This window comes from Fringilla coelebs (genome assembly GCF_963513975.1).
Source record: "Fringilla coelebs genome assembly, chromosome: 2".
Lineage (NCBI taxonomy): Eukaryota > Metazoa > Chordata > Aves > Passeriformes > Fringillidae > Fringilla > Fringilla coelebs.
This window is the reverse complement of record NC_140029.1, coordinates 38,524,881-38,551,286: the sequence shown is the minus strand read 5'-3', so window position 1 is coordinate 38,551,286 and position 26,406 is coordinate 38,524,881. Positions and strand designations below refer to the sequence as shown.

Sequence of the window (26,406 nt, the reverse complement as noted above, 5' to 3'; positions counted from 1 at the left end):
GTTGTGAAAGTTAAGTTGAATCTGCATAGTGATAAGGTGCCTCAATATAAAATTCCTCTGGAAGAAATTACAACTTAGTCCCTGTGTTCAGGTAATCCAGTTAGCTACCAAAACAGGCTTGAGGGAAGTAATGGTTACCAGAACTAGAAAATAAAAAAGAGAAGACAAAAAGCTCACTTTTAGACAGCTACTTTGAACATGAGGTTTAGCCCCCCAGCAAACAAACTGTATGAAAAAGATGTCTTCTCACTGTTCTGCCACTGTTCACCATTCTGTTAAAATGATAAAAAGATAGGACTTTTACTGAATCTACTGAAGACACATTTCTGGAGACAGCATGTGGATGAACAATGCAATTTTGCCATGGTTTAGTGGCAGAAATCAGGGTATTCCACACTGCAGACTACATCAGGCTTGCTGCAGGAATAATTTCACAGTTTGGTTAAATTCACTCTACTATAAAGTTACCTCAAATCATTTGAATCTGTCAATAATTTCTGTAGACATTTCCCACGTGATAGAAGGCTTTGTGGCTACATTGAAACCGCACGCTATGGTGCTATGTTGAATTTATTATGACTTTCAAAATCAAGAAAGCAATGGGAAATTCAGACACCTGCTTCCTAACCCCATTGGAGCCTGGACAGAAGCACTCTAGTGAAAGATCTAGAAGGTCTGTGCAGACTAGCTTCTACTGGTACGTATTCACATATCTCAAATAATTGACACTTCATAATTGACACTTCTTAATATATACTTCTGTTACCATGTGACAAAGAAAAAGATGTTAATGAAAATATTTGCTTTTTTTATTATCGTTACTTGTTTTACCTAGTCATACTATAGAATAAATAGGTGAATCTATTTATTTGATTGTCTTTTTACAGTTGAAAGTAGATACTTACTTCTGAATAAAAGAACAGTATGCCACCTTAACAAGGACTTATCCAAAAGAGTTGGCTTTCCAGGTCTCTCCAATCACAGAGTGATACCAAGCTGACATTAACAGAAAGATACTACTAACAATCTTAAACATAGCTAGAGAACATCCTGCTGTCTACCAGTGACAGGAGCTGAGCCAGAAAACTTTAGAAAAAGCATCACGCCATGAAGTGCCAAATAAAATTCCTTCTTCCATTCAGAGACAAAGGAAAAACAGTACAGCACTACTTTAACAAATAGGACTTGACAAAAAAAGAAAGAAAATAGATGCAGGCATTTTCCAACATTTCTTGTTCTGACAATGACACAAGAAAGTGAAGAAAAGAAGGTTGTTTCAACTTCTTAGGAAAAAAAATTACATATGAACAAACCAATTTACAGAACTTCTGAAGTCCATCTCTTTCACAAAAAATATGACTTAGTCTAATTATAAATATATGAATTAACACACCCCCTAGTGCATATAAAAAATAAGGGCCTGTTAAAATGAACTTGTATTTATAAAGTTCTTTTTTTCATTATCTAGAACTTTTACTAAAAATTATGGGAAGATTTCAGCATTATCTCCATTCCTAAAAATCTTGAAAATTTGGTTAAGTATTTGTTTCTCTATTCTGCATTTTCGGATTATTTATTTTATTAAAATATAATTTCCTCTATGAATTTAGAGCGTCTCTTTCAAAGTAGTTTTAATTTTTATTTTATACCTTGGATGCCTAGAGTGTTACAATTCCTTTACATCAGCAACATATATGTTAACAGCTAACTTGTGGAGTTATATTTTGACTTCTCAGCTAAGCAACTAATCAGCATTTTTTTATATTTGCACGAGTTTTATTGTTTTATTTGTTTATAATGTTTTATAATTGTTTTATAATGTTTTATTGTTCAAACCTTTTAATGAAGCTTCTACCACCATAGGCTCACACAAAAAGGAGTCTGTGAATGTCATGAGGATAACAAGGTTATAGTGCAATTTTTAAGACCAGGATTGTGCAACTTCATGCTCTATTTCTGAGTTTGCTGTCTTTACAAAGAAATAAAACTGAGCATGCTTCATCATAACTGATAAAATCTTTGTTCTGCTAGAATAAAATGCCATTTAGTGTGAATGTTGCATCTTGTCTGTCTCTAACATGGCCCATGCACTTCCAATTTGAGTAACTCCAACAATTTCAAGTGAGGCTATTTTCTGACAATATTCACTAGTGAGACTATTTTCATATAGTGAGACTGTTTTCACATCATTGGCAGAGTTTGAAGTGAACCTAATGTAATCTACCTGGGGATCACCTAATCCTAATCCTTTCCCCTGTCTCCTTCTTTCTCAATGCCATACTTGCATACCCAAAGCTGTGAGTTGGACAAAGTAGTTTAGATACTACCTCACTATTCCTCATTTTCCATCTATAGAGCAGTCACCTCCACATGATAATCCCTGAAAATAAAAAAATCGGTTGACCTATCTTCTACTCTAATTGTGTCAGTTGAAGAAAAGTGACTTTCACAGTGCTGAGCACCAGGCAGAACACTGATACTTGTCAAAGATGACAGTGAACGTTCTGTAAGTATTAAGGGAAATATCAATTTTATCTTCTATTCTGTTTTCAAATGCTATTCTTCAGCCACCTTCAATAGTCAGATGAATGCTAAATGGGTGATAGAATCGCCTCAGCTGATGCTTCCTGAAGTTGTCACTTTCAATGCCTGAAAGGCTGATTCCTTCATCTCCTTTGCTGCTGGTGCCAATAGATACTTGAAAATGAAGAGACAAGGGCACACTCCTGATCTTCAAATGTCAAGAAGAAAATAGCCAACGCAGTCCTCCTCAAGAACAACTAAATATTGAAACAGAATATTAAATGCTACATCTTCCTATGTTACCCTAACACTTAAGTTCTCCAGAAAAAAAAGGGGTGGGGAAGGGGAAGAGGAAAGTACAAGGTTGAAAGCAGGTTGAAATTAAAAATGCAGTTCTACTAAAGCAATTGTTAGTATATCATAGATATCAGCATTTGTTAGTTATCATGCTGAATAAAATGAGGGAATTCTCTCTGATATATTCTGTTCAAGAAGCTGAAAGAGAATGATGCTTACACTTTTACAAATCTTTCCAGTACCTACTGAAGTATAGACCAATAGCTTCAGACCCCACTGGAACAAATGGAAAAATTTCTACCAAATCTAAAAGTTATTCAATGCCTTTGTAAAAACCAAAGTAACTCTACAGAGATTGTGCTTCCAGATGGTTCTGTATTAATTATACTTTACTCTTAGTCTGACTAGACTATTCTCTCATTATTACACCAACATGTATTTTGTACTACCCTTGGCAGGGAACATCCAAACCCATCCTGGGGTAAAGAAAAAAATCCTAACAAGAATTTTGGAATGTCGTTAATCCCAGGCAGGTCTTCTTTTTATTTTAAATTTTATAAAAATTAAACCCTTATCTCTTTTTTTAATTTCTCTTCTTCTTTTTTTTTTTTTTTTTTTTTTTTTTTTTAATAAGCCCATACTCATCCAGGAACACATATCACTAGGGAAAGAAATAGCAATCCTTGGGAAATAGGTTAAAAAAGAATCTTATACTTCAACAATTCCTAACATCATCTAAGCTGCTTTTCATGATATTTTCATAGATCTTTTGCAAAGTGCATAATCTTTGCTAAGATCTTTTCATAATATTATTCTCTTTCCTGATGATCTGGGCTGTGCTAAGTTTTGGCCTGTAGCCTGAACAGCAATGTGAAAGGGTATAACTGCTTAGGGGACATTAGTCACAACAGGGAAGTCACATGCTGGCCAAGAGGGACATGAAAAGGAGAACATATTATACTTTTGAAATGTTGGCTATATTTTGTTTTGTGCTTGTGGCATAAAACCCTTTCTCTATCTTTTTAAAATTCACCAGCTGTTAGGCAATTCTGCAATAAGTAAACAATTCCATGGTGAATTAGGCAATCACATCTCTTTTGTGGAAAACTTTGGGTCTTTAGCTCTGTACATCTGTGGAGTCACAAAGTACTGGTATTTAATTTTCATGTTGAAACATTGTTTTCAGTTTTGCAGACACAATCACACTAAAGATTAAGTAATACCATGTAAATGTCTGGTAATGCTGGAAAACCTTATCAGTCTGGTAATAAGCCAAAGCCTTCCATAACATGATGTGCTATTGGAAAAAGAAAAAAAAAAAGAAGGAATTAAGCCTTCAGGTTTTTGTTTCACTTACTCAAAATACAAGGTTTTCCTACCTCGTACTGTCTAGTAAGCCCAAGTATTTATGGTTTTCCAGGTAGTGGCATCATGTCACTTTTTATTACCAAATGTTTAGTGAGAAATATATCAGGAGAAGAGAATGTAGAGACAAGTCACATCTGAATTCAAGCGCAAAGGGGTGACTTGTCTGCTCACCCCTCCTCCAACGTTTTTTGCTGCAGTAAAATTCAGGTTTTACTGCTGATTTTTCTTCAGATTCATGATTCCTTGTGAGACACCCTCGGGGAGAGCAAACATTTCCCCAAGGCTATATTTGTAGTCTGCTAAAAAAAAAGAATCCTTGTCAAATCAACAAGAATCAGTCAAGAGAGCTTCTCATCTGACAGTGAATAGAATATGCTGAATAAGCGCTGCACAACAAACTCACCAGTTTAAACCTTCCAAGAGGGATTTCTGAAAATGCTCTGTTATGCCAACCCTGATACCTATGAGATCAGGAACTGTAATTAGCATCAGAACTAGGCCAACACTTGGTACTCTGAAAAACTTCAGATCCCTTCAATATTCGGGCAGTATTTTAGACATTTAAAATTGGAATTTTGAATTACATTAAGCTGTGGACAGAAAATGTTCCATCATTGCTAGAACTTATTCTGATGCTGCGCCACAAGTAGTGCCTGGTCAAGCAACAAGAAAGAACCCCAAACTTTCCTTTGGGATGTCTGTTTCCACCTACAACTGCCTCTGATTAATGGTGTCCCAAATGAGGGAAAGAGGAGAAAGCAGGAGAGTCACACCCTATTCAACTCCTGGCCCTGTATGGGAACAAAGATCCATGATATTTGTCTAAATGAGCACAATGAGCATATAAGACCATGCACTATCCACAGGAATACATCAAGGAGTACTGTTAGGGAAAGCTGCCAGCAGGTGAAAGAGGAAGATTGAGGAATTTGACAAACGAAGAGGGAAATCTAGACTTGATGTTAGCTATGTACAAGTTGCTGGATGCTTGCTTTCCTAGTCAGTTTTGTATAGACACAAATACCAGCATTAACACACTTATTTACACTGTGAATGAACTGTAATCAACAAATAGTTAGTTACAAATTTACCAAAAGGGAAACAAAACGTGGTCCTTAGTTCTCCCTTCTGAGGAGGAGCTCCCCAGGAAGGCTTCAGGGATAATCCCAGCCTTTTCTGGCACATATTTGCCCACAGACTGTCATAGGTCTGCAAAGCTGCACACAAGATCTTGTCCCTGGCCGGAGAAAATCCCATGTGGAAGGGTGGTGGAGGCAGCCCTGTCCCTTGCAGCATGTAGACATAAGAGAGGGGACTGTGAACACCCTCGGGCAGTCCCAGATTAACAAACTCCGCCAACATGTGGGAGGTAAGCTAAGGGGTCATTAGTCAGGACATGCAGAATCAGCATTTCCATGGGCCTGCCCAGATGGCCAAGCTTGCATACAGGATCCAGCCCATGGCTAAAGCTGCCTTAGAAACAGAAATATCCCAATTTTCTTCACAGGGCATACAGGAAGATTATAGGGGATATAAATTTATCACGGACCATCATTCACTAGGCTTAGCTACACATTTGTTCAAATGAAAAAATGAATAATACGCCACAACAATAAAATAAATGTGTACGAAGGCAATGTGAAAGAAGACCCTTAAAAAATCCAGAATAATAAGAAAACTGTTGCAAAAATGTAATGGATATTGTGTATAAATCAATCATCAAATGCATCTATGGCTTTGGTCAACATCTGATATTTACAAAACCCTATCTTTTATACAAAGCCCTGTTGTATAGAGTTGCACACTACAATAACATTTTTAATATATCATCCTTCTTGTGAAGGCTAATCACAAGGACCACACAGAATGATGATACAGATGATACAGAATTATGTTGTAAAGATATGATGATAATTTAATGCACAGATCCTTGTGCCCACACCATCCCATTAGAGGATGTGAGGGGTACCTTAGAAAGTTCTCTGAAATTATAGGATGCTTGAATAATTTCCTTTAATTACTTAGGTAAATACCATTCTTTTGTCTTGATATTATCAGATATAAACTGAATATTCTTATAAAGGTATTTAAAATTTTTAGAGAATTTTTTTTTAATTAAAAAATATGCATTTCACTATTTTATTTCTGCAAGGTAATGTGGATTTTTTTTCTCACATAATGAAAGCTTCTGACTTCAGCATCTGACTGAAGCAATTCTTCAGACAAACAGAAATATTTTTTGAAAATAGACTGAATATCTAAAAGCTCTCAGCTAGTTTCTATTCATCGATCTTTCTATCTAGACACGTACCTTTTGGAAATAGCCCTGAATAACAGAAGATGCATTAACTATGCAGTTACAGAAGTGACAGTACCACATGTGTCTAAATGTTCTACTCCACAGAAAGTTGGGGCTTTTTCTTACCTATACCTCTTGACAATGCAATAGGAAGTCTTCTCTACCCTGTAAGAACCCCACTTATTATGAAATGAATTTCAACTTACCATAAAATCCTCCCAAAATTGTCTTTAATATTTTCAATATTCATTAACCATTAATGGAAAGAAATAGTAGGAATTTGTTTTGGAAACATGTTTTTGATAATTTTCTAAAATTTGAGAGATTCCAAGTCCTTGGTTGCCTCCTTCCTCCTTCCTCACTTGGATGCAATGAATGAGTAAGATTAAACAGTAATGAATGGAAAATTAGAAATTTCAAATGTGATCCTTTTCTCTTGGAAGTGACAATTAGAAGAGAAGTAAGTGAACAGAAGGCAAGAGTGGTATACAATAGAGAGTGAGATGCATTCAACTTTTAGGATTATTGACAACACCAAATTCCTAAGAACAACAAATCAGAGAATAAACATGCAGAATAGTGTAGTAGTATTTATGCAACAAAACAAACATTGGCCAAAAATACAGGGATGTTACCATGAGAGACGGAATTGCCAGAAGCAGAAATTTGACAGACTTGATTAAGCTGCTGGTCCATCAAGCCTGGCTCAGTCAGCCTTCAGCTGTGGCCATTGCACAACAGCTCAGAGACAAATCTCCTTCAGAGCAACTGCACTATATGATGCTCCATATTGGGAAAGCATTCCTTTTGGTCCCTGGGGCAGTCATCCTACTTCCTGAAGCATGAGATTAGATTACCTCATTTTAGCATACCTACCTACAGTTACTATTCCTTATCATACAATTTTTGAAAAATATCCAGCTGGAGCTGCAGTCTCTGTGATCTCCATACTTTGCTAAGTTTGGAAGTGCAACTTTTATTCTTGGGGCATTTATATACATTCCAGAGAGAGAGAACACATATAGTAAGAGATTTCTTGCACAGAGATATGAGAAATATATATGAGAAAGGAAAATGAATAATTTTAGTAAATATGAAACTGTTTTTACAGATAAAAATTCAACTAGATCCTGGATACTGTAGACATTAATGAAACAATCAGGACATACATATTTGGTGTAAGTGGCAAGAAACAGTGCTGCAAGTTTTGAGTCAAGTTCTGTTATTACCCCCAGTAACATATTTAAATTTCAGGAGGAAACTACGGCCATAGAGTAAGAAGCCACACTAAAATACTGTATCCTTAGGTATTCAAAGTGGCATTTTTCATTAAACAAAATGGTTTATGAACAGTAGTTCAAATAGTAGCCATTTGTGGGTGTGAAAAACTCAAAAAGGTCATAATCAACATAAGCACGAGACTTGAACAATAGTGATATCATCCTAAACATTTCTACAATGATAATATCATTATAAGGTTTTCTGCAATACTGTTCTGCTCCACTGTGCTATTCATCCACTTCCTTATATCCCTTCTTATCGCAGTCTCCTCATGTCAGCCTCCTTCCATTCATCTCTTCCCTTCTCACTTCTCTCCTGCCTTATCAAACTCTCATGTGTCTCTGCATGCCTCCTTTTTTTACCTTATCTTGTGTGTGAAAGCATTGGCTTCGGCACATTCAATCAAAAATGTGCTGAAAACCTAACCCACTGAAAAAAAGTCATGGACTTAGTATGTATTTTGTACCCCTTTTCTACTGCATGCTGTAGCAGAGACATTTGAAACTCTTTTGTACAATATAGCAGGGCTATGCTATCAGTTGTTACTTAAGTGCTACCATGGAATAAATACATTCATTAGCAATTCTCTGTATTTATTTTTGGAAAGCAACCTGAGAGACAAATTATCTACCTCCAAAAACAGATATAAATAAGCATAAATCATGCAGATGTTTTCCTCCTCCCTGTCAGTGTATTTCAACTGCTGGAACATGCTGAACTTGTTTACCTTTTGAGAGATGCAGCACATTTTACAGAGGAACACAGCCCTGAAACATGCTGTATCCCTCTCAAAAAATCATTTTTCAGTATGAAGCAAATATAGGTCACTTTCTAACTGATCCCAAATTGAATAAAAAATAACTGGAAAAGCAAAAAACGGTATACATAGGTAAGGAAGCACTTTAGTGGTAAGCCCTTAAATAAAGGATTTTGCATAAGGTCTGTGACTCTACACTCTTAAAAATGTCACATAGTCAGTTTTCAAAAGTTGTTACCAGGAGCTGTGATTTTCACATAATTAAAAATACCCATTTTCCTCTTTCCAAAGTGAGCCAGGATACTTCCAAAATACAGTTAGTGACAAGTGAAATAAGGTCCTATCCTTTTTTTAGTAAAGTCTATGCTGGAAGATAAACGTGTGGGAGCAGGTTGAGACCCTAAAGCATAAGTCTGACATAAGAAAGAAAATAACGTTTTCTATTGATCACAATATTATGAGACACTCCACTCTGCTGTGCTTACATTTAAAAAACTACAGATACCTCAAGAACAGTGAGATTTACCCTTTTCTGATATTTAGTATACTTTTGACCACTAGAAACAAAAGCCTATATCTTATCACAGAGCAAGCTTTCTTTGTTACTTTTTCTCTAAACAGACATATTCCCAACTATTTCTACAATACTTTGCAAGGTGGAGAATGATCCAAAGGTGGAGAATGACCAAACCATAGGTCAACTACTGTTGTAACAATGTTGTCCTGGTGGCAACATTAACCCCTTTTTGATTATTCTTGTAAAAAAAAATTAGAATTTTAAAACATCACATTTCCTCTTTGGTTTTGTCTTGTCTAAACTCACTTCTTCTTTGTTTATTATAAGGTTTTATGCACCTTTGAACCTTCAAAGTACTGCACATGGTAAGCTTTGCTATTCCAAAGCATAAAGTGAGGCTCTATGAAAAGCTAGACAAAATTTATTTTTCATTTGACTTTGATTTGAATATTAGAACACAGACTACTTCAGTTCTCACTCTTTTCCAGGCTTTACTGAAGGTGCTCCTATGTTCTTCCTTGAGGCTGAATTTTGTTCTCCTCAGATAGGTCAATTATGTGGGCTTAAAGAAGTGGCAGAAATAATGGCATTGGGAAGCTGCTGAAATGTCAGGAGAAATCCTCAAAGGCTTTTTTTTTTCAGGTGAGAGTTGCTGGAGAACAAATACACTGCTCAGCCACAGATATTGATGTTCTCTCCCTTTCATGAGGGCTGTGACACAGACTGATATCTTATTGCAACAGAAACGCTGCCCTAACCAGCACCCTCAACACTGTGTACTGTGGCAGATCAAAAAAACAAACCCCCACCTCACAAGAAGATTATTCTCTTAAGTGAGTAGTGCAACATCCCTAATTCCGAAATATTTTACAAAAAGTTGGTAAAACCTCCCAGAAATGCAGCCATGTCTCTCCAGTACTTTCTACATCCTTATGGATGAGGTTCCCACTACTCCATACCCAGAAGAGGAGCTCTGGAGCCACAGTGAACGATGGTGGAGGAGGGCAGCAGGAAGGTCAGACCTGGCCTTGCAGGCTCAGTCATCTTTTACAGCATCAGTCTCACTAAGAAACCATGCAGTGAGTTCCTCTGACTTCTATACCTGCTGCTGGACAATATCACAGGTGTACTCTTTCCTCTCTGGTTTAGTTCACATCTCTGCTCTCAGAAAATTTACAGAAGAAATGGTGAAAGAGGAAACACAAAAAAGAAAACACAAGCAGGTTAAGATGTTCTAGACAGGATTTTTCCTTGTCTACATTTTGGATTTTCCTTTTTCTTTGACTCTGATACCCACCAAAGACAGGTAGTACAGTGACAAACTGCTCCTATGATGAAAAAGGGAACGAGTAGCCCTTTCCAAACACTCCCAGATATATCAAATAATTCTGGAGAAAAATCCATCGGTGTAAACCCAGAAGACTCTCATAGCCTTATCACAGGAAAAGAGGAATCATAAAATGGACTCTGAATTTATCCTGCTAAGATAGCAGGAAATCCTAGAAGCAAAACAAAACCTGCAGCCCCCTGGAAGCTGAACTAATGAACCACTTGCAAAGGGAGTTGATCAAAATTAACATCAAACCCAACTAAAGCTTCTGCCAAGTACTGCACTGCCATCTTCTTGCTGCAGGCAATACCTGTTCCCCATGGAGAATCCCTGCAGCTGTGCTCTCTTTTTCAGTGCATGGAGCTCCCTTTTTCATTGCTTTTGATTTTGACAAGACAACATCTGGAAATGAAACCTCATCTTGCTTACCCTTTCAAAAGGAAGAAAGGAATAAGGCATAATTTTTGACTTTAGCATATGAAGTCCATAACTGTAATTTCAAAAATCTTGCTAGTAACTGAGATGGCTCTTTGTGGAAAAATCCAGATTCTCCAACTAGCTTTCACAGTTATTTAGTCAGTCATAAATATTAAATTATTCACAGTTCATTAAGCCATCTAAAATTAATTTCAACTCACTCTAATAATTCTCATTGCTCACTAACATACATATAGAACTGGAAAGCTACAGCAGGTAAATATATCCTATTTACTAGATACATATCAATGTACAGATATAAGTGTGTGTATACGTAAATATACATAGAGAAGAAAAGTTGGACACAGCAATCCAAAGCTTCAAAATAGGTGAGTTTAATGGATAGTCTTTAAGTGAGATAACCCTTAAAAGAACAAGGAAAAACACAACATGAAAAGGCTCTTGTTCTCATATTTCACATGACAGAAAAAAATTAATTATTGTATTGCAATAATAAATTTAAATCCATAGAAAAAAACAGGTTATGATTTTGGGAAAAAAAATTGGAAAATTTCTCTCAGGAATTTTGCAAAACCCTGTCAAACTCCACAGATTCTTCTTCTCCTTTATTTGACAAGACTTTGATAATGTATGTCAGAGACTTTGGCTCAATCAATTCTCAAAGGACAGAATACAAATCTCAAGTGCTGCAGCAGGCAAAATAGGTATGAAAAGCTCTTGAGACTGATCTTCCTACATAATTTGCTGTCCTCCTGTTTCTGTTCCAGGAAATACTGACATAGCACTCTTCATGACGTTTCTACACATTTTTCTTGTTCTAATTCTGAGAAATAGTTGAAAAAATCTTAAATATGGCAGAATAAAGGGGAAAAGATGATTAACTCTCAAACTGATGTAAGCAACCATTAAAAACAGATTTTAAAAAAGGCAAGAAAAAATGTAAATTTTCATTTGACAATCTGTTTTTAAAACTGGTCTGTCACTGTACCTTCTAAAAGCACACACAGCAGCTTCACACATAATACCTTTCCTGTCAGTGCTGTTGCTTAATTAGTCAATGTGACGTGAACCTGATAATAAAAATAATTGAGTTGGGGCCTTCAGGCTCTGAAGAGAGGCATCAACATGTAGGGTATTCTCACAAGATACAGCTTTCATATCCTGTGAATATGAATGTGATGGGAAGAAAGGACACCAAACTATTGTGCAGAGAAGGGCTATACAGAACTTCAGTCTCAGCTTAAACTAAAAATGCTACTTAGTCTACAGGGCATGCTTACTTTTTTTCAAATCTTTATGAGAAATTAGTAATAAATATAAATGTATCTACATTTTAACTAGCATTTCCATTATGCAGCAGCTTTATCATTGATGGCAGTTGGCACGTGAAACTTAGGAAATTTTATTCTCCCATTCTCTCCTAAATAGACAAGGGAAAAACATGTGACATGTAAAACAGAACTTCTGCATTTAGGTGCAACAGATACACAGACATGAAAAAGAGTCAAAGAGTCCACCAAGACAGTAATAGAAAGTGATTAATTAAAAAAAAATTTCTGCAAATGGTGATATATAATTCTGCATACATGATTTCTTCATCTTGATCCTCAGGAGAAGACAGACTTCTCTCTGATGCTTTGTCATTTTATATTCAAAAGCATTAGTCTTTAAGGTGAAAGCAGGCAATTGCTGAGACAAAAATGTATTACCAGTGTTGTCAATACATTAATATGAAACAAAAAAAACCTGTATTACAGTGCTGATGTTTTGAAACCACTACCTTTAAATTTTTGATCAAATGCTATTTTTTTTCTTTTTGAAAAAAGTGTAAGTTGAAAATCATTTCATAGACATAACAAAGTCTTTCGCTGTGTTTTATAATGTGTCAATTTGTAATTTAATGGGCCACTCATCTCTCATTCTCTACACAAGGAAGAGTAAACAGTACATTATAAAAACACTCCTTGCCTCAGTCAACTTCATATAACTTGAATAATTTCCAGAATAATATGTAAAAACAGTGCCTACCACAATTTGTACAAGTGTGGTCCCCTTGCAAAATTAACCATCAGGAAACAGCACATCTTCTGAAATTTGTATTTCTTTCTGGAGGACTGAGAACACACTTCAGGAACAGTGCTGGGCAAGAATGTACCCTTCACTGTGCCAACACATTAAAAAAAAGTGCTCTTCATGCCATGATCCAGAAATTACCTCCCCCACAATGCAATGAAACTGGAAAGTCAGTAGTTCATTCTCTCTAATAGCACTAAGTTTTTTCTTCAGGTTTTCTTCCTTCTGATAGCAAATATTGCATGTTTTCCTGTGATATAATTTTTATTTTGAACAGATGTAAAAAAAATGTAGACAATACTGCTTGAATTTCCAGCAGGCATTTTATGAGGAGGAATTTTCTCTTTGTCTTGACATTGGCATTCAAGATTAGTTCCATTTTTTCTTCCTAATTAGCTTTTGCAAGACAATTGTGTGTTTGAAACAAACAGAATACTTTCCCTCAGGGCATCAGAAACTTAATCTTTCCAATTTCCTTTCAATGGACATTGGAAACAAAGCAGTGTATTTGTAACTCAGTTGGGAATTAAGAACTATGTGACGCAAAAAATGGAAAACACACTATGTAAATAAATTTAAGATAGATGTCAATAAAAATATAGTCATGAAAAATCCTTTAAGCCACCTTGTTAATACCAAGCCACCTTGTTAATACATGACAGAACTGCCTGTTCACATTAAAGGCTGTCCACCTTTCAAAGGAAGATAAGACCCTAAATTTATACAAAACTGAGGAATTTTATATTCACAACACACTGAGTGATTAGCATCAAATCATTTGAAATATCATAAACAATCTGAGGTTTTCCAGTCACTTTATCCAGCAGTCTTCTTTGTGACTCAAAAGACTTTTTTTAAACTTTGATCATTCTACAGAGGCAATAGTCCCTCCTTATATCTGATATCAAAAAATCCGTAACGCTAAGCACACAGTTACAAGATTATTGTGCTAAACAATAAGGATGTTAATAACCTTTTAGATGGAAGTTGGACTCATAAATCTTACCAATAAAAATAATGGTTGGAGCAGCTTTTAGATTCTGATCAACAAATCTCTAAGAAAATAATTGCAGGTTCTTACTTGAAAATTTTGAAGAATTGAATTGAAAATTATAATATTTGTGGCATATGGCACTCTACCATGACAGCCTGCCAGGAAAAGAGCTCTATGGTGTGTTTTTTTAGGATTGCTGACATTCAGACTTTCATATGTAGCACACAGTAATTTCTACTGTGTCCCATTTACAGATAATGCCACGCACAAGGGTGGTGTGTGCAACATACACAGACGTTACAGAACTTCTTAAAAGTGGACATGTGCCTCATTCCTGTGTAGACTTCAACTTCATCTGTGCCTCCTAAACAGAGTCCAGCAAGGTACTTACTGATGTGTAGAGGAAACCTTCTCCATTTAGGGCTATATACAACCCAGTCTTTACACCCTGGATAGCGACAACTCGAAGTCCCACCGGTATAAGGTTGAATAAAGCTGTGAAGAAAACACACATCCAGATATAAATATGCTACAGTTAATACTAGTTAATACTAGTTAATAGTCTAATAAACATCATTAGCAGAAAAGGAAGAAAAGTAGTTCCTGCATAATTTTTTATGCTTTTAAAATTAGACCAACTCAGAAAACCTTGCTTCTTTGATTCTGGCAAGTAGCTCTTTATTTTCCTGAGCATTTTTATGGTTTTCAACTAAAAGGTGCTGTCATCAAAGACTGATGTCAAGGGATCTGTGATTTCAAATATTTTTTTTGCTTTTTTGAATGTTATATTTGATACAAGCCATATCAAATAGTGTAAGGTAATGACAGAGGCTTATCATAGTTCATAAAAGCACTAAAATATGTGCTTGGTTCTAAATGGGCATAAATGTTATTGGACAGAATACAGAACTTGGGGTAATAATGAGAAAATAATCAGAAAACCACCTAATAACAAATATGCTAGAAATACTATATACCTCTGTAGTAAGCCAAACAGCCACAACTTTGATGACTGTCTGAAAAAAGACCAGTGTGAAGAGTGGGAGTTTACCAGCCTCACCACAGAAAAACACACGTTGTATAAGTAGGTGGCATGAACCAGTTCTTCTAAAACTTATGCCAGCACACACCTATATTACGTTTACTGACTCATGCTAGAAAATCAGATGAAAATCACACATCACACTGTGGATAAGCCAAGGACTCCCAAGCCCTTGGATGAAAACCAAAAGCACAACCATATGTGTATCCAACATATGCAGTGGGGACTATGTTTCTACCGAGTCAGGTGACAGGAACACAGTAACACCTACAGTGAATTCCTCAAAATTTAAGAAGGACATCCATAGGTGTGACCAAAAAGTGTACTGGATGAGGCTATCTGTAATCAGAATGCCACAGCTAAAGCCCAAAACAAGAGAAAAAGGATCATGTAATTGCAGTGGATAAATACATTCCTCAAGATGTGAAAATTCCTGTTTGGTCAAAGAAAAAAATCCATTCAGTTTGTTAATGATGAATATGATCAAGTCTTTACAATTGAGAAAAAAAAAAACATAGGTAGGTTACTAGAAATATATATTTAAAAAAAAAAGAGACACCTTTCCTTTGGCATTGTCATGCACAAAAATATTGTGTAACATCAGATAATTTTAGGAATACACAAAGCCAATATAAAGCTAGTTAATTTCTGTTATTTCCAAAATTCTCCATTATGACAGGATATTACAGTGCTGTTTACTAAAAAAAAATATTTGGAAGAGATAAGATTCCCTCTCTAATAAATGTAAAACAATCAAATATGGCACTCACAGAAAAGATATCCTAAGAGTATATAGGCTAAAGACTGCATGGCTTGAGGGCTTTTAGTTCAATGTAATTTGGAAGTCAAAAATTAGTTCTAAACTCCTCATTGTCCATTCATTTCATTATCCTCAAATGAAACAATATCAAAACCAGCAAAATCCTTGTTGTGGGTTGCGGAGAGGGAGACTGTCACAGAAAAACAAAGTATCAGACAGCAATTGAGTTTGGATTTTTTCCTAGAAAAAAAGAAATTGCAGGAGCAAGCCATGCTAAAGGGACTGAAGAAACAATTGAAGGGACACAAGGAAGGAAAAACAAACAATACTTATATAAAGAAAAGAGGTGAACACAAAAGACAAGTCAGCCATGAGAAGTAAGGCAGCTAATGAAAAATAACTCGTAGTCATAGTGGTTCAGTCAAAAATTCTGAAATGTAGATACTATTTACCATGTTACCAATAGAAATAAAGCACCAAAGCTAAAAAAAAAAAAAAAATCCAACCCCCACTGAACAAGAATTACAGGCCTGTAACACAGCAGTGTTTTGTGTTTGCAGCCTATAAAGTTACTAAAGTGGCTTATAGTTGTTGGTGAATTCAGAAAGCACTGTGGAAGGCATGTAACGCATCTTTTACTGCCACCAAATTTTAATTGGAGATTTTCAGAGTTCCTGTAATTAGTCTAAACCCTTAAAAATTTAGAGTGTGACCTGAAATGCTGCAATTCTGCACAGTCAGAATATTCAATAAGCTTCACAAAATCCTTCAGACTTGAGGGAAACTAGGGAGGCCAGTCTACATTCAGCTATTGATTGACAAATGTTCAGCAGTGTTTCATACTGGGGACAGCAAAACATGCCCCAGTAAGGCACAGCATGTGGGTTTAATGCACTTTGAAGCAGGCCAAAAGAAATTCGATTTCCCCCAGAACCTGACTGGGCAGTATTCTTCACTGAGCAAGACTTTTGCATTCAATTACACATTTCAAACATTCCTAGGATTCACCTGTGGCATACCTCACTCTAGTAAAAACCTGCTCTGAGAAAAGCAGAAAGCCTTCTAGAGTCTGCTGGCATTCCAGTTCTACACAGCCAAACATATGTTCTTATCTGAGGGGGTTGCTAAAATGAGCCATGTCCCCTGCTTCCTTCTCTCTTTAAGAAAATGATCTGAAACCAAAACCTGAGGAGTGAGGCCCCTGAGCATCTTTATGTGCCTAAAGTCAGTTCAGTGAGCCCACAGATGAGCTGAGAGGCGGGGCAGCCCCCAACAGCCCAGAAAATACAGCCTGGTGCTCACTGTTCCCATGCTGCACCTTCAGTAGAAAGCCTGGCAATTCCAACTGTAAGGAAGATGTGAGAGCATCAGGGAAGACAAGGGAACTGATCGGCAAAAATGGTGCAAGTAAAACCCTTTCTCCTTGTCAGTGCTAAGAGTGCACACTCCCTTAGCTGTGCTTTGTATTCCATCTCAACCACAGCTATAAAGCATTTGGGCTCTCTGCCTTTTCCTAAGCCTGCAAGCCTACTCCCACAACAAAAAAGATCAGAAAATGGGGGTGGGGACAGTTAGCTGGAAAAACTGGCATGAAAAAGGGTTATTTGTTTAGGTTTCATGGAGGAGACTTGCAGGAACTCCAAATCTGAGTTGGATTCTAATCCTCAAAAAGTTTTAGCAAAAGTTTGAGTCCACTTTTTTAGTAAGCAATCCCTCCATTCTTGAGCAAAATACAAAACTGCCATATAACTCTTTCCTTATTTTATGTTATACCAACATAGTCCATTAACTTGAAATCTGAAATGCCTGAAATCAGATATTTTCATATACTTGTGGAAGTCTATTTAGGCACAATTTACTTGTAGCTGCAAGAAAATTGCTATTACAGATCACTGTTTTTCTCAGGAATCTTGCTACAGACTGACTGCTTCAGAGTTCTGAACTTGCATCCTCTTCTGCATGCACACTGCCCTTGTGGCAGTTAACAAAACTTTCTACAGTACCAAATCTCCAATCAGATCAAGGGAACTACTTCTTCAATTTATTTTCATCTGCAGGCCCACAGGCAAAAATGACAACTCCATCAAAACATCTTTTAGATTGGCAATGACTGCAAGCAGTTTGGTGTGTAGAGATTTGTCCCTCCATTTCTTATGGAGCAAACCAATTCTAGCTGCCCTATCTTACAGAAGACATAATTAAAACTTTTTTTTGAGTATGACTGAACATTTACCTGTCAGACTGAGATTATCCCAGTGGGAGAAACAGGCTTACTTAACTCCCAGAGGTGGTGTAAATAGATGAGTAAATGTCTGTATAATTCTTTGAAGACAAACTTCAGCAAAAACCAGTGCAAGCATAAGGCTGCAGATACTTCAGTGCAGTAATCCAAAATTAACATTCATTAATCCAAATTTAACAGCACTGCAGGTGTTTTTTTCCTAATCTTTATGTGCTTTATTTCTATCTAATTATCTCCTTTACCTTACAAGGGTGCTGTAAAGGTTATTTTATGAGTACCTTCAAACAAAAATATGATAGTGGTAGGTATTTTGTAAAGACATTAAAAGTTAATAGTTCCATAATCAATTTGGAAGACATAATTAGAAGTATGCATTAAAAGATGAAAATAAAGGAATATTAAATGGTTGCAGGATTTCTTGAAGAGCAACTCTACCAGGTACCGAGCACCACAAAGGAAGTAAAGCATGTTGCAGCATTATGAAAGATGTGCACAGCACAATCAAGTAAAATTTTCTTGGATAATATTCACTCTTTCACTTATCAGTTTATGAAATAAGACTACCAATAGGTAATGCTCTTTTAATCAGAGAATATTATGAACATGTTCTAAACACAACTGTAATTTCATAAGGGGTAAAAATTGCAACATTTGAGTGTTACAATCAGGTCTGTCAACTATATAGAAAAGTATCCTCATTTACGTTGCATTTTTCCAGTGGTCATTGGCGGAGATACACTCTAGGTGAATTTTAAAAAGCTATAGATCTGAAAGATTTAGGGTTTTCAATCTCAGAAATTAAAAAGTTGGAACTGTCTGTTTCTCAACTTAATTAGTCTTCCTACTAAACCTACCCTTCATTCATGAGACAAAACTTTGAAGGCAAAAACTGAGCTTGTTTAGGTGGAGAGAACAGGAGAAGAATGTAATGCTTGTGACTACAAGCACATATGGAAATCATTTCTATCTCTTTATGATTTCTGTGCCGGAGCTTGTTTTTCCTAATTAATAATGATGAGCCCAGTGAAGCAAGCTGCATTTGCAATTGTAAAGCACAGGAACATTAGAGTGAGTGTGACAGCTACACTGAGTAGGACCTCAGTAACCAAAGTTACAGCTTTAACCACAGCCACTCCTGCTTTTGCTACAAGCAAGACACAAAAGCAAACCAGAAACTGAAAGGTATTAGAGAAATTAAATTAAAAAAAAAAAACAAGCAAAAAAAAAAAAAAACCAGCTAAAACAAGATATCACTGAGACTGGGGCAAAAAAAAAAAAAATACAGACTGTACACACAAGATTGTTTGGCTAACAACCTTAATTTGGGGAAGAGATTTAAAGAAACTCAGCACCATTAACCAATAGGTTAATTACCATTGTTACATGAAACATCATTATCTAGGAAAAGTTATAAAAAGAAGTTACTACAATGAACTGAAACCTATTGGTCTGTTTAGGTTGGGTTCTAATATCATGGCCATCAACATGAGCAGACGAAAGTACATTCACACAACTGCACATCAAGTCTTCCTCCCTTTTTCATGCAAGTTTTTGCACACAGTGATACACCAAAAATCTTGTCATCTCTCTCTGTCTCTAGCCTTTACTCAAACTGGGACAATGAGCAGCTGATTAAAACAGCTGGTACAACTCATTTTGACTTCAGATAGAAGCAAATTTTATTCTTAGCTTGAGCTACCTTTCTCTAACACTGTGACTCCAAAAGTAAAGTTATGTTTACTGACATACATGTAAAATGAGCACAAAATTATATAGGTACTTGAGGGAATTTTAACTTCAAGTACTTCTCTAACTGCTTGACACAGAATACATGGCAACAGCACAAAAAGTAGCAGCATGACTAAGCTTCAAACAGTTTCCTCACTGAAGACAAAAAAGAAACTGCATATTTTTTCTGTCCCTTCCTCCTCGCTCCCTCTGGCTTCTCTGACACCCAGTTACTCTGTGTGCTCTCTTCAGGGACAGTGAATAGTGCAGAAGACAGGTGGAAGGCTGGCAGAGATGTACACCCTTTGGCAGTCTGTATTTCCTTCTTTTTATGAAACACACTTTGAATGGAAGTCATCCTCACCATCCAGGTAAGTATTCTATCTGTCCTACAGACAGCTGATACGTGTCCATCCCTTCACCCACTGGGCACATTAAATGGGCAGCCTGCAAGCACCACAGTCAGAAGCAGGATTTTCTCCCTTGGGCAGCTGCCAAAAGTTATTCACTTGTAAGCCTCAGACAGAAATTATCATGCTAAGGAGCTCAAAAAAAAAAAATATCAAAACACTAAAAATTCTATCCATGAGAAAATTATTGTTTGAAAGTAAAAAGAGAGAAGGAAAAACAACATATGCTGCAATAAAAAAAAAAAAAACAGTAGGAAAAAACGTCCAACAGGAAATGAAAGGCAACAAAGTGGAAAGGGAAAAAACTGACTGGTAGCACAGAAGAAACAAACACATATTCATACAATAATGAATCTACCAAATGGGTAAATCTTTTCACCTTTTAATATAGTGTTGATACATATATAGCAACAAAATTTCAGATGGAGACTGTAGGCCTTCCTGGCAAACACACTAATTTTGCATTCTTCTGTTCTAAACTGTCTTTACAAAAAATATTGGAAAATTGGAGTAGTTAAGAAAAAATTAATCCCACCAGTTAAAGACAGAAAAAAACTTACTTTGTAGGAAAAAAAAGGTCAAAAAATTTTAGCCAAAAAATAATTTTGGAGTAAAACAAAATAACTAACAATATTTATCCAAAATATACAAGACTTTTATATGGTATTTGGTTGAGTTTGGAGAAGTTCAATATTTCAGAATATTCATAATATAGAGCGTTTATTCTGCATTTTGGAAAAAGAAGAAAAAAAGAGGATGGGCAGAGAGCTGGAAAATCAGAAATGCACAGAAGAGGGGAAAGAGTAAAAAAAAAAAAGAGGACAATTTGTAAAGACAACTTCAAAAAGAGAAGAGTAAGGCCACTGTGATCTATGTTTGAAAAGACTCCACATCCAAGAGATCTTAGAGTTGAAAAACCTCTCAGAAATAACAATAAAACATTACAAAATTGTTGCAGTCCTACACATCTTCTCACTGAAGCTGATAATAAGAGAGAGGGGCCAAGGGACAGAGATCTGCACTTATACCCTAAGAGAGTTCTTAGACCTCATCTAGGCAAAGCTTCTATAAAAAGTGACAATAATCTTGTCTTTTTTAAGGTCTTAGTATGTACTCCAGTACTGAAGTGGGCATGAGAGATGGACACATGGAGGGAAGAAACAAGGATGGGAGTGGGATGGGGAGGACATAGAAGGGGAACAAAAACACTTGGAAAACAAGCAGAGAGATACACACAAAAACATATTAAACAACTTTTCTCTGTTAAAAAACTCCAAACCAAACAATAAAAGATGATCACGCTATCTGCTGATGAAAGGTGTTAAAAATGACAACTGAAATAGGAAGTTTACCTATGTAAGGTAGAAATGTCAAATAATTTAATTTCTGCAGCCTAATTTCAACATTTTTAAGGAAACTAAGGGGTTATTCATAGATGCATAATAAGAAAATAAACCTTGTGTATTAAAAGTGCTTAAAATAAAATTCAAGATGGCACAGAAATGTTATTTAAATACGTCATGATAATTAAAATAGACAAAACACAAATCAGCTGTTTCTAGAGTAAGAATAGGTTTTTTTAATTACCATTTGCAGCTGAAGTTATCAAACACATATATATGCTCATTGAATGAAAATAGGTAGCAGTATCATAGGAAAAGCATACCAAAGCAGCAACCCACACAGCCTTTCAAGACCTCTTTTGTTTGGAACATTTTTAAAAACAGCCACTTTTGCCATCTCTACAGTGGCAAAAAAATCTCTTAACATCATTGGAATTCTGGCTGGCATAGGATTTTTAGCCCCAAAATTTTTTAGTACCTTCAGCAAGATAATTTAACACGTGTTTTATGAAGGTCTTTGATAGTTTAGCATACATTTATTTGCTTGTAAATTCAGATTTTTCTGGGAAATTTAGTTTCCATGTCTTGCTGTTTCTTTGTTATTTATTGGAAGATAAGAAATTTTTGTTGGATAGAGATTTCTTATTAAAAAATTCTTTTAATATAATTTCACCACTTTTACAAAATTACCAGAAGACATTCATTGGCCTAAATGTCTCCCCCCTAAGGTCCGCGAGCTCTTAACGCCCTCCCCTTTCGGAGGCAACACATTTAGGCCAATGTCCTGCACGAGCCATGCTGGTGGTCACCAGGCTTCGAAGGGACAGAACCCTCCTCCTTGGGACAAACCACATTCAGAACCCCTCCAAAGGCAGGCAGGAAGGCAGGCAGGCAGGCAGGCAGGCATTCCCACGGTGCCTGTGCATACACAATCGAGCGGCGCGGTGTGCGTGTGCGATTAAGACATTCCCCTGGGGCAGTCACTTACTAGAATTACTGCTGTCATCCTTGGTTCCATCGAGACTTCCATCGGGGTGCATTTGCAAGTAGTAGCCTTGCCTGCAATATAACCTGGTCACTATACCCTTGAGCTGGGGATCTGAAAGACAAACATATTTTGTCACTAGCCTCAAAACTTTTTCCAAGAGTTATCCCTACTTCTCTCACTGTAGGAGGATGTTTGGTGAAGCAGCAATGCTGTCTTAAAAGTAAGTACTACAAAAGGATGTGTGCTGATGGAGATGGAGAAAAATCTCTCTGCAGAGTGTTAGGTCAGTTCTATGTCCTGCTCTCTACCTCCAACATCCTTCATTATAATTAATACAGGTAAAACAGAGAAAAAAAAAGAACACCCAAAATACCCACAGACAAGATCTTAAACCATATTAAGCCCTGCAAAAAATTGTAGACTTCAGCAACAAGTTTTATAGAAACTAACAAAACATTTGATACCCTACTGGTTTCATATATGGTAGCAACTTACTGTACTGCACATCAGTTTTAAGGAAACTGGGAGGAAAAGGTCTGTTTCCTTTCCTATCAACAGTGGTAAACTTATTGGGTTCAATTTGTAACAGTACCATCTGAAGTTCCCAGAATATTTTAACAAAGCTGGAAGCAGATCCAACTCACCTGCCCTCTCCCACCCCCCAGGGAATAACACTCACAATCAGGGCGAGACATAACCTTTGTTCAGCAGAAAGAAAAAGCTGAAAAAGGTCTCAGTAAGATAAAGCTACAGGAAATCCAGGTAGCTTGGAACACTGAAGGTTCTCCATTTAATACTCTGCATTTATGAAAACTGCCAAGAATTGGGCAGGGAGTGCTGAGCCACAAACTCTTTGATTCACAGCACAGATGTTGCCTTACCAAACCACAAACTGAGCTCTTAGAAAATTGTTTCAGAGAAAGAAGGCATCACATCTTGAAAAAATTCAACAGAACTACCTCTACGTGATATCAGTATTATTACTGTTAAATATTAACCATTAGGCCAAGTTCCAGGCAGCCAGTACATAAATTTGTGAGAACATTGGCATTAAAATATCTATATCATATCATATCATGCTTAGCTGTGCAATAATAAATTAAACTCATAAATACTTTGATACAGATATATAATAAAATAAACATGTGAACTTCAAAGGAAGACAGAAAGTATTTTCATGCAAGCCTGTGGGCAGAATACAAAATTTGTGTATAATTGCTCTCACAATTAATCATGCTGGGTTACTTAGAGTATCCTAAGGGCATGTGAAAACAAACAGTGATAAACAAAACTGCTTCTAAATGGTATGTACTGAAATTTCTGTAGAGGCTCAGTTCTGCAAAATTATCCTGCGAATGTTTTTATTGAATATCCAAATTACAAAGTCATATTAAACAATAAGCCCATCTGAATTAAAAATGCAAGTTAAACTGTAAACATAATAAAAAACTGTTACTATAAATAGTAACACTGTATGACTTCTGAGGCATGGAAATAAATACTATGGACAATCAAAGATCAACATATATGCATATTGCAACTGAAAGTTTTAAAATTTATTTAAACTGAAAATTTAGCTTTCTTTTAATTTTTACATTATGAAAAGTTTGTCTATATATATGAATACTCAAACACAAATATTTCAAAAAAATTAAACATGTTAAACTGTAATTCATTTGAATATACTGCCTGCACCAATTTAATCAAGTGAATCAAAAGTATTTTCATAATTTAAAAATGAAAACTGAGTTCCTTTAACACAGGCACTATTCCTGTCAATGTATGCTTTCAATGTGTACTTCAAATTGACAATTTTAAACATGCTTGCTTACCACTCATTAAAAAGACATCTTTAAAGACTAAATAAAAGTATACTAAAATATTATTAAAACTAGTTCTTTAAAAATTATTTACAGGAAAAGTATCAGCATTTTGAAAAACACTTTATATACCCAAGGAAGCATGAAAAAATGATTTTTAATCAACATTTTCTACTGCAAAGTTTCATAGGAAGGCAAAGTACAGTCAACTCACTGTCACCAGCTGTTTACATCTATTGCTTCAAGGGAAAAATGTCAAACTTAGAAGTCACTTTCAGAATTGTTTTTTATATTGATTCTATTCATTTTTCTAAACTGAAAAATTAAATGTAGTTTCTAATAATCATTCATCTGTTTTCATCAAAAGCATTATTTAAAATTAACCCTGCTTTATCAGCTATCCAAAATTATATCTGGATGAAAGTGAAATGACACATCAGTCTTGATGCAAGTCATAATAAGCAATAGTCACAAAGACTTCTCCATACAGCTTCAAGGTAAATATCTCCAAGATGAAGCAGACAATCCTGTCAGGCAAGAAGTTTATCTCTTCTCCTTGAAGAAAGAAAAATTACCCTTCCATGTCCTTTTTGAGACATCTGAGCAGCAAGCAGAGAAATCTGCTAGTCCCTGTATTTCTGCAGCACTTTATCTACCCTTTGTCTCTTCATAATATTACAGGAACAGTCAGCTTCAGATGATTTGCAAATGAGTTTCTCAAATCCTTGTTGACCACACTTTTAATTTTTTTCTTATTTATTTTTTAAATTTTTTTTTTTCTTTTCTGTCTGCTAGTAGCAGGAGTGAGCAACAACGCCCAGAAACAACAGCAGAAGACTGGTGCTGCCTGTCCATAGGTGTGCTGGGTGTCTCACCTTTTATAACTCTCACCAGAGTGACAAAGACAGACAGACCAGCACTGATTCTTACCCTTAGACCCCCACACTTGCTTTTATCTTCCCACATGTAAGAGAAAGAGAATGTTAAGAAAATACCGCAAAAAAATAAACCAGAAACAGGATGAGAGCGGACAACCTCACTAAAGAGCTCCTGGTTCTCATTATTTTATCGTAGAAATTTTGTTACTAGTTCTCTTCATGTCCCAGCTGCCACAGTGAGGTTATTTTGTGAACAATATAATTTGTATTTCATTTCAAACACATTGATTTCAGGGCAAATGAAACTAAAAAAAAGCAAACTTCACCATGCATCAAAAATTACAGAACAGTTTGACATCTCCTAATGATTTTTATCAATCTTTTTTTGCACCTTGATTTCTGAGGCTGAACAGTTCAGCGTGGCATGTCAGCAATGCCCTACACTGGGAAAAATTATTCTGACTTGTCATTATTAGAGGTTGTCTCTTAAAATTCAAAGCTGTACTGAATGGACAAAGGAACAGCTCCTTAAGCCTCTCCTTCACAGCAATCTCTGTGACAGCAGCCACTTGCAGCCCACTTTTCTTGCTTTTTTTCCTTGTCAGTGGTGATGGCAGGATTCATGATTGCAGTTAGCATGAACACTCTGTCAGTAGCTTTTCTGATGTTCTCAACAAAGGCAGAGTTTAATTAAGATGTCTTCTCTCTCGAATAGTGGCTACAAAAATGGCTTTGCATTAACTCATGACAGGCTGAGTGCAGCTCTTGCTCTAGCACAATTATGACACTTCATGTTTTGAATTGTAAATATTTTCTGTTCACAGAGAGAATGGCTTTCACATGTACTTCCCCACTCCAACAAACTGCCAAGACAGATGCATTTAGGAACTTTATAGATTCAAAATAAACTAGGGAAAAAACTTATTAAATATGAGTGTTAAAACACAGATGAATTTAAAACGCTAAAAGAACAGTGGTGAATATGCCTATTGTATATATTAAAATTAGTCCTTTAGCATCCACTGGAATTTTAATTTTTAGTTTTGCCAGAGCAATGCTTTTTTTTTTACTGTCATTATTTATTTCCTCCCTCTTCTGTGCAAAGGTACTAAATAAAAGTCTCCTGACAAGCAAATGCTTAATGGGGGTGGGTAGTCTCATATCAACTCACATTCTTATGGAGAATAAACTGCACTATGCAGTCAGCCACCAGTCTGCCACAAAATGAGTTGCTCAGTGAGCCAAGTAAAAGCCAGTATTTAGAGGTACACTCTGCTCAGATATCAGAGCATCAAACCCATGATAACAGCTCCAGGTT

General features: G+C 36.1%; 1 protein-coding gene across 5 annotated transcripts in view; it reads right to left on the bottom strand.

The window, feature by feature from the left end:
- FGF14 (fibroblast growth factor 14) overlaps nt 1-26,406 on the bottom strand; it is a gene marked incomplete at its 5' end in the record, with an annotated part of 376,843 nt that overhangs the window by 68,458 nt on the left and 281,979 nt on the right. For 4 of the 5 annotated variants that reach the window (XM_084223584.1, XM_084223588.1, XM_084223587.1 and 1 more), the window contains 2 exons: nt 14,269-14,372; nt 22,391-22,501. In XM_084223584.1, the coding sequence (XP_084079710.1) occupies nt 14,269-14,372; nt 22,391-22,501 (215 nt within the window). The remainder of the gene's footprint in view (nt 1-14,268; nt 14,373-22,390; nt 22,502-26,406) is intronic. The other variant, XM_084223586.1, reaches the window with a different exon arrangement.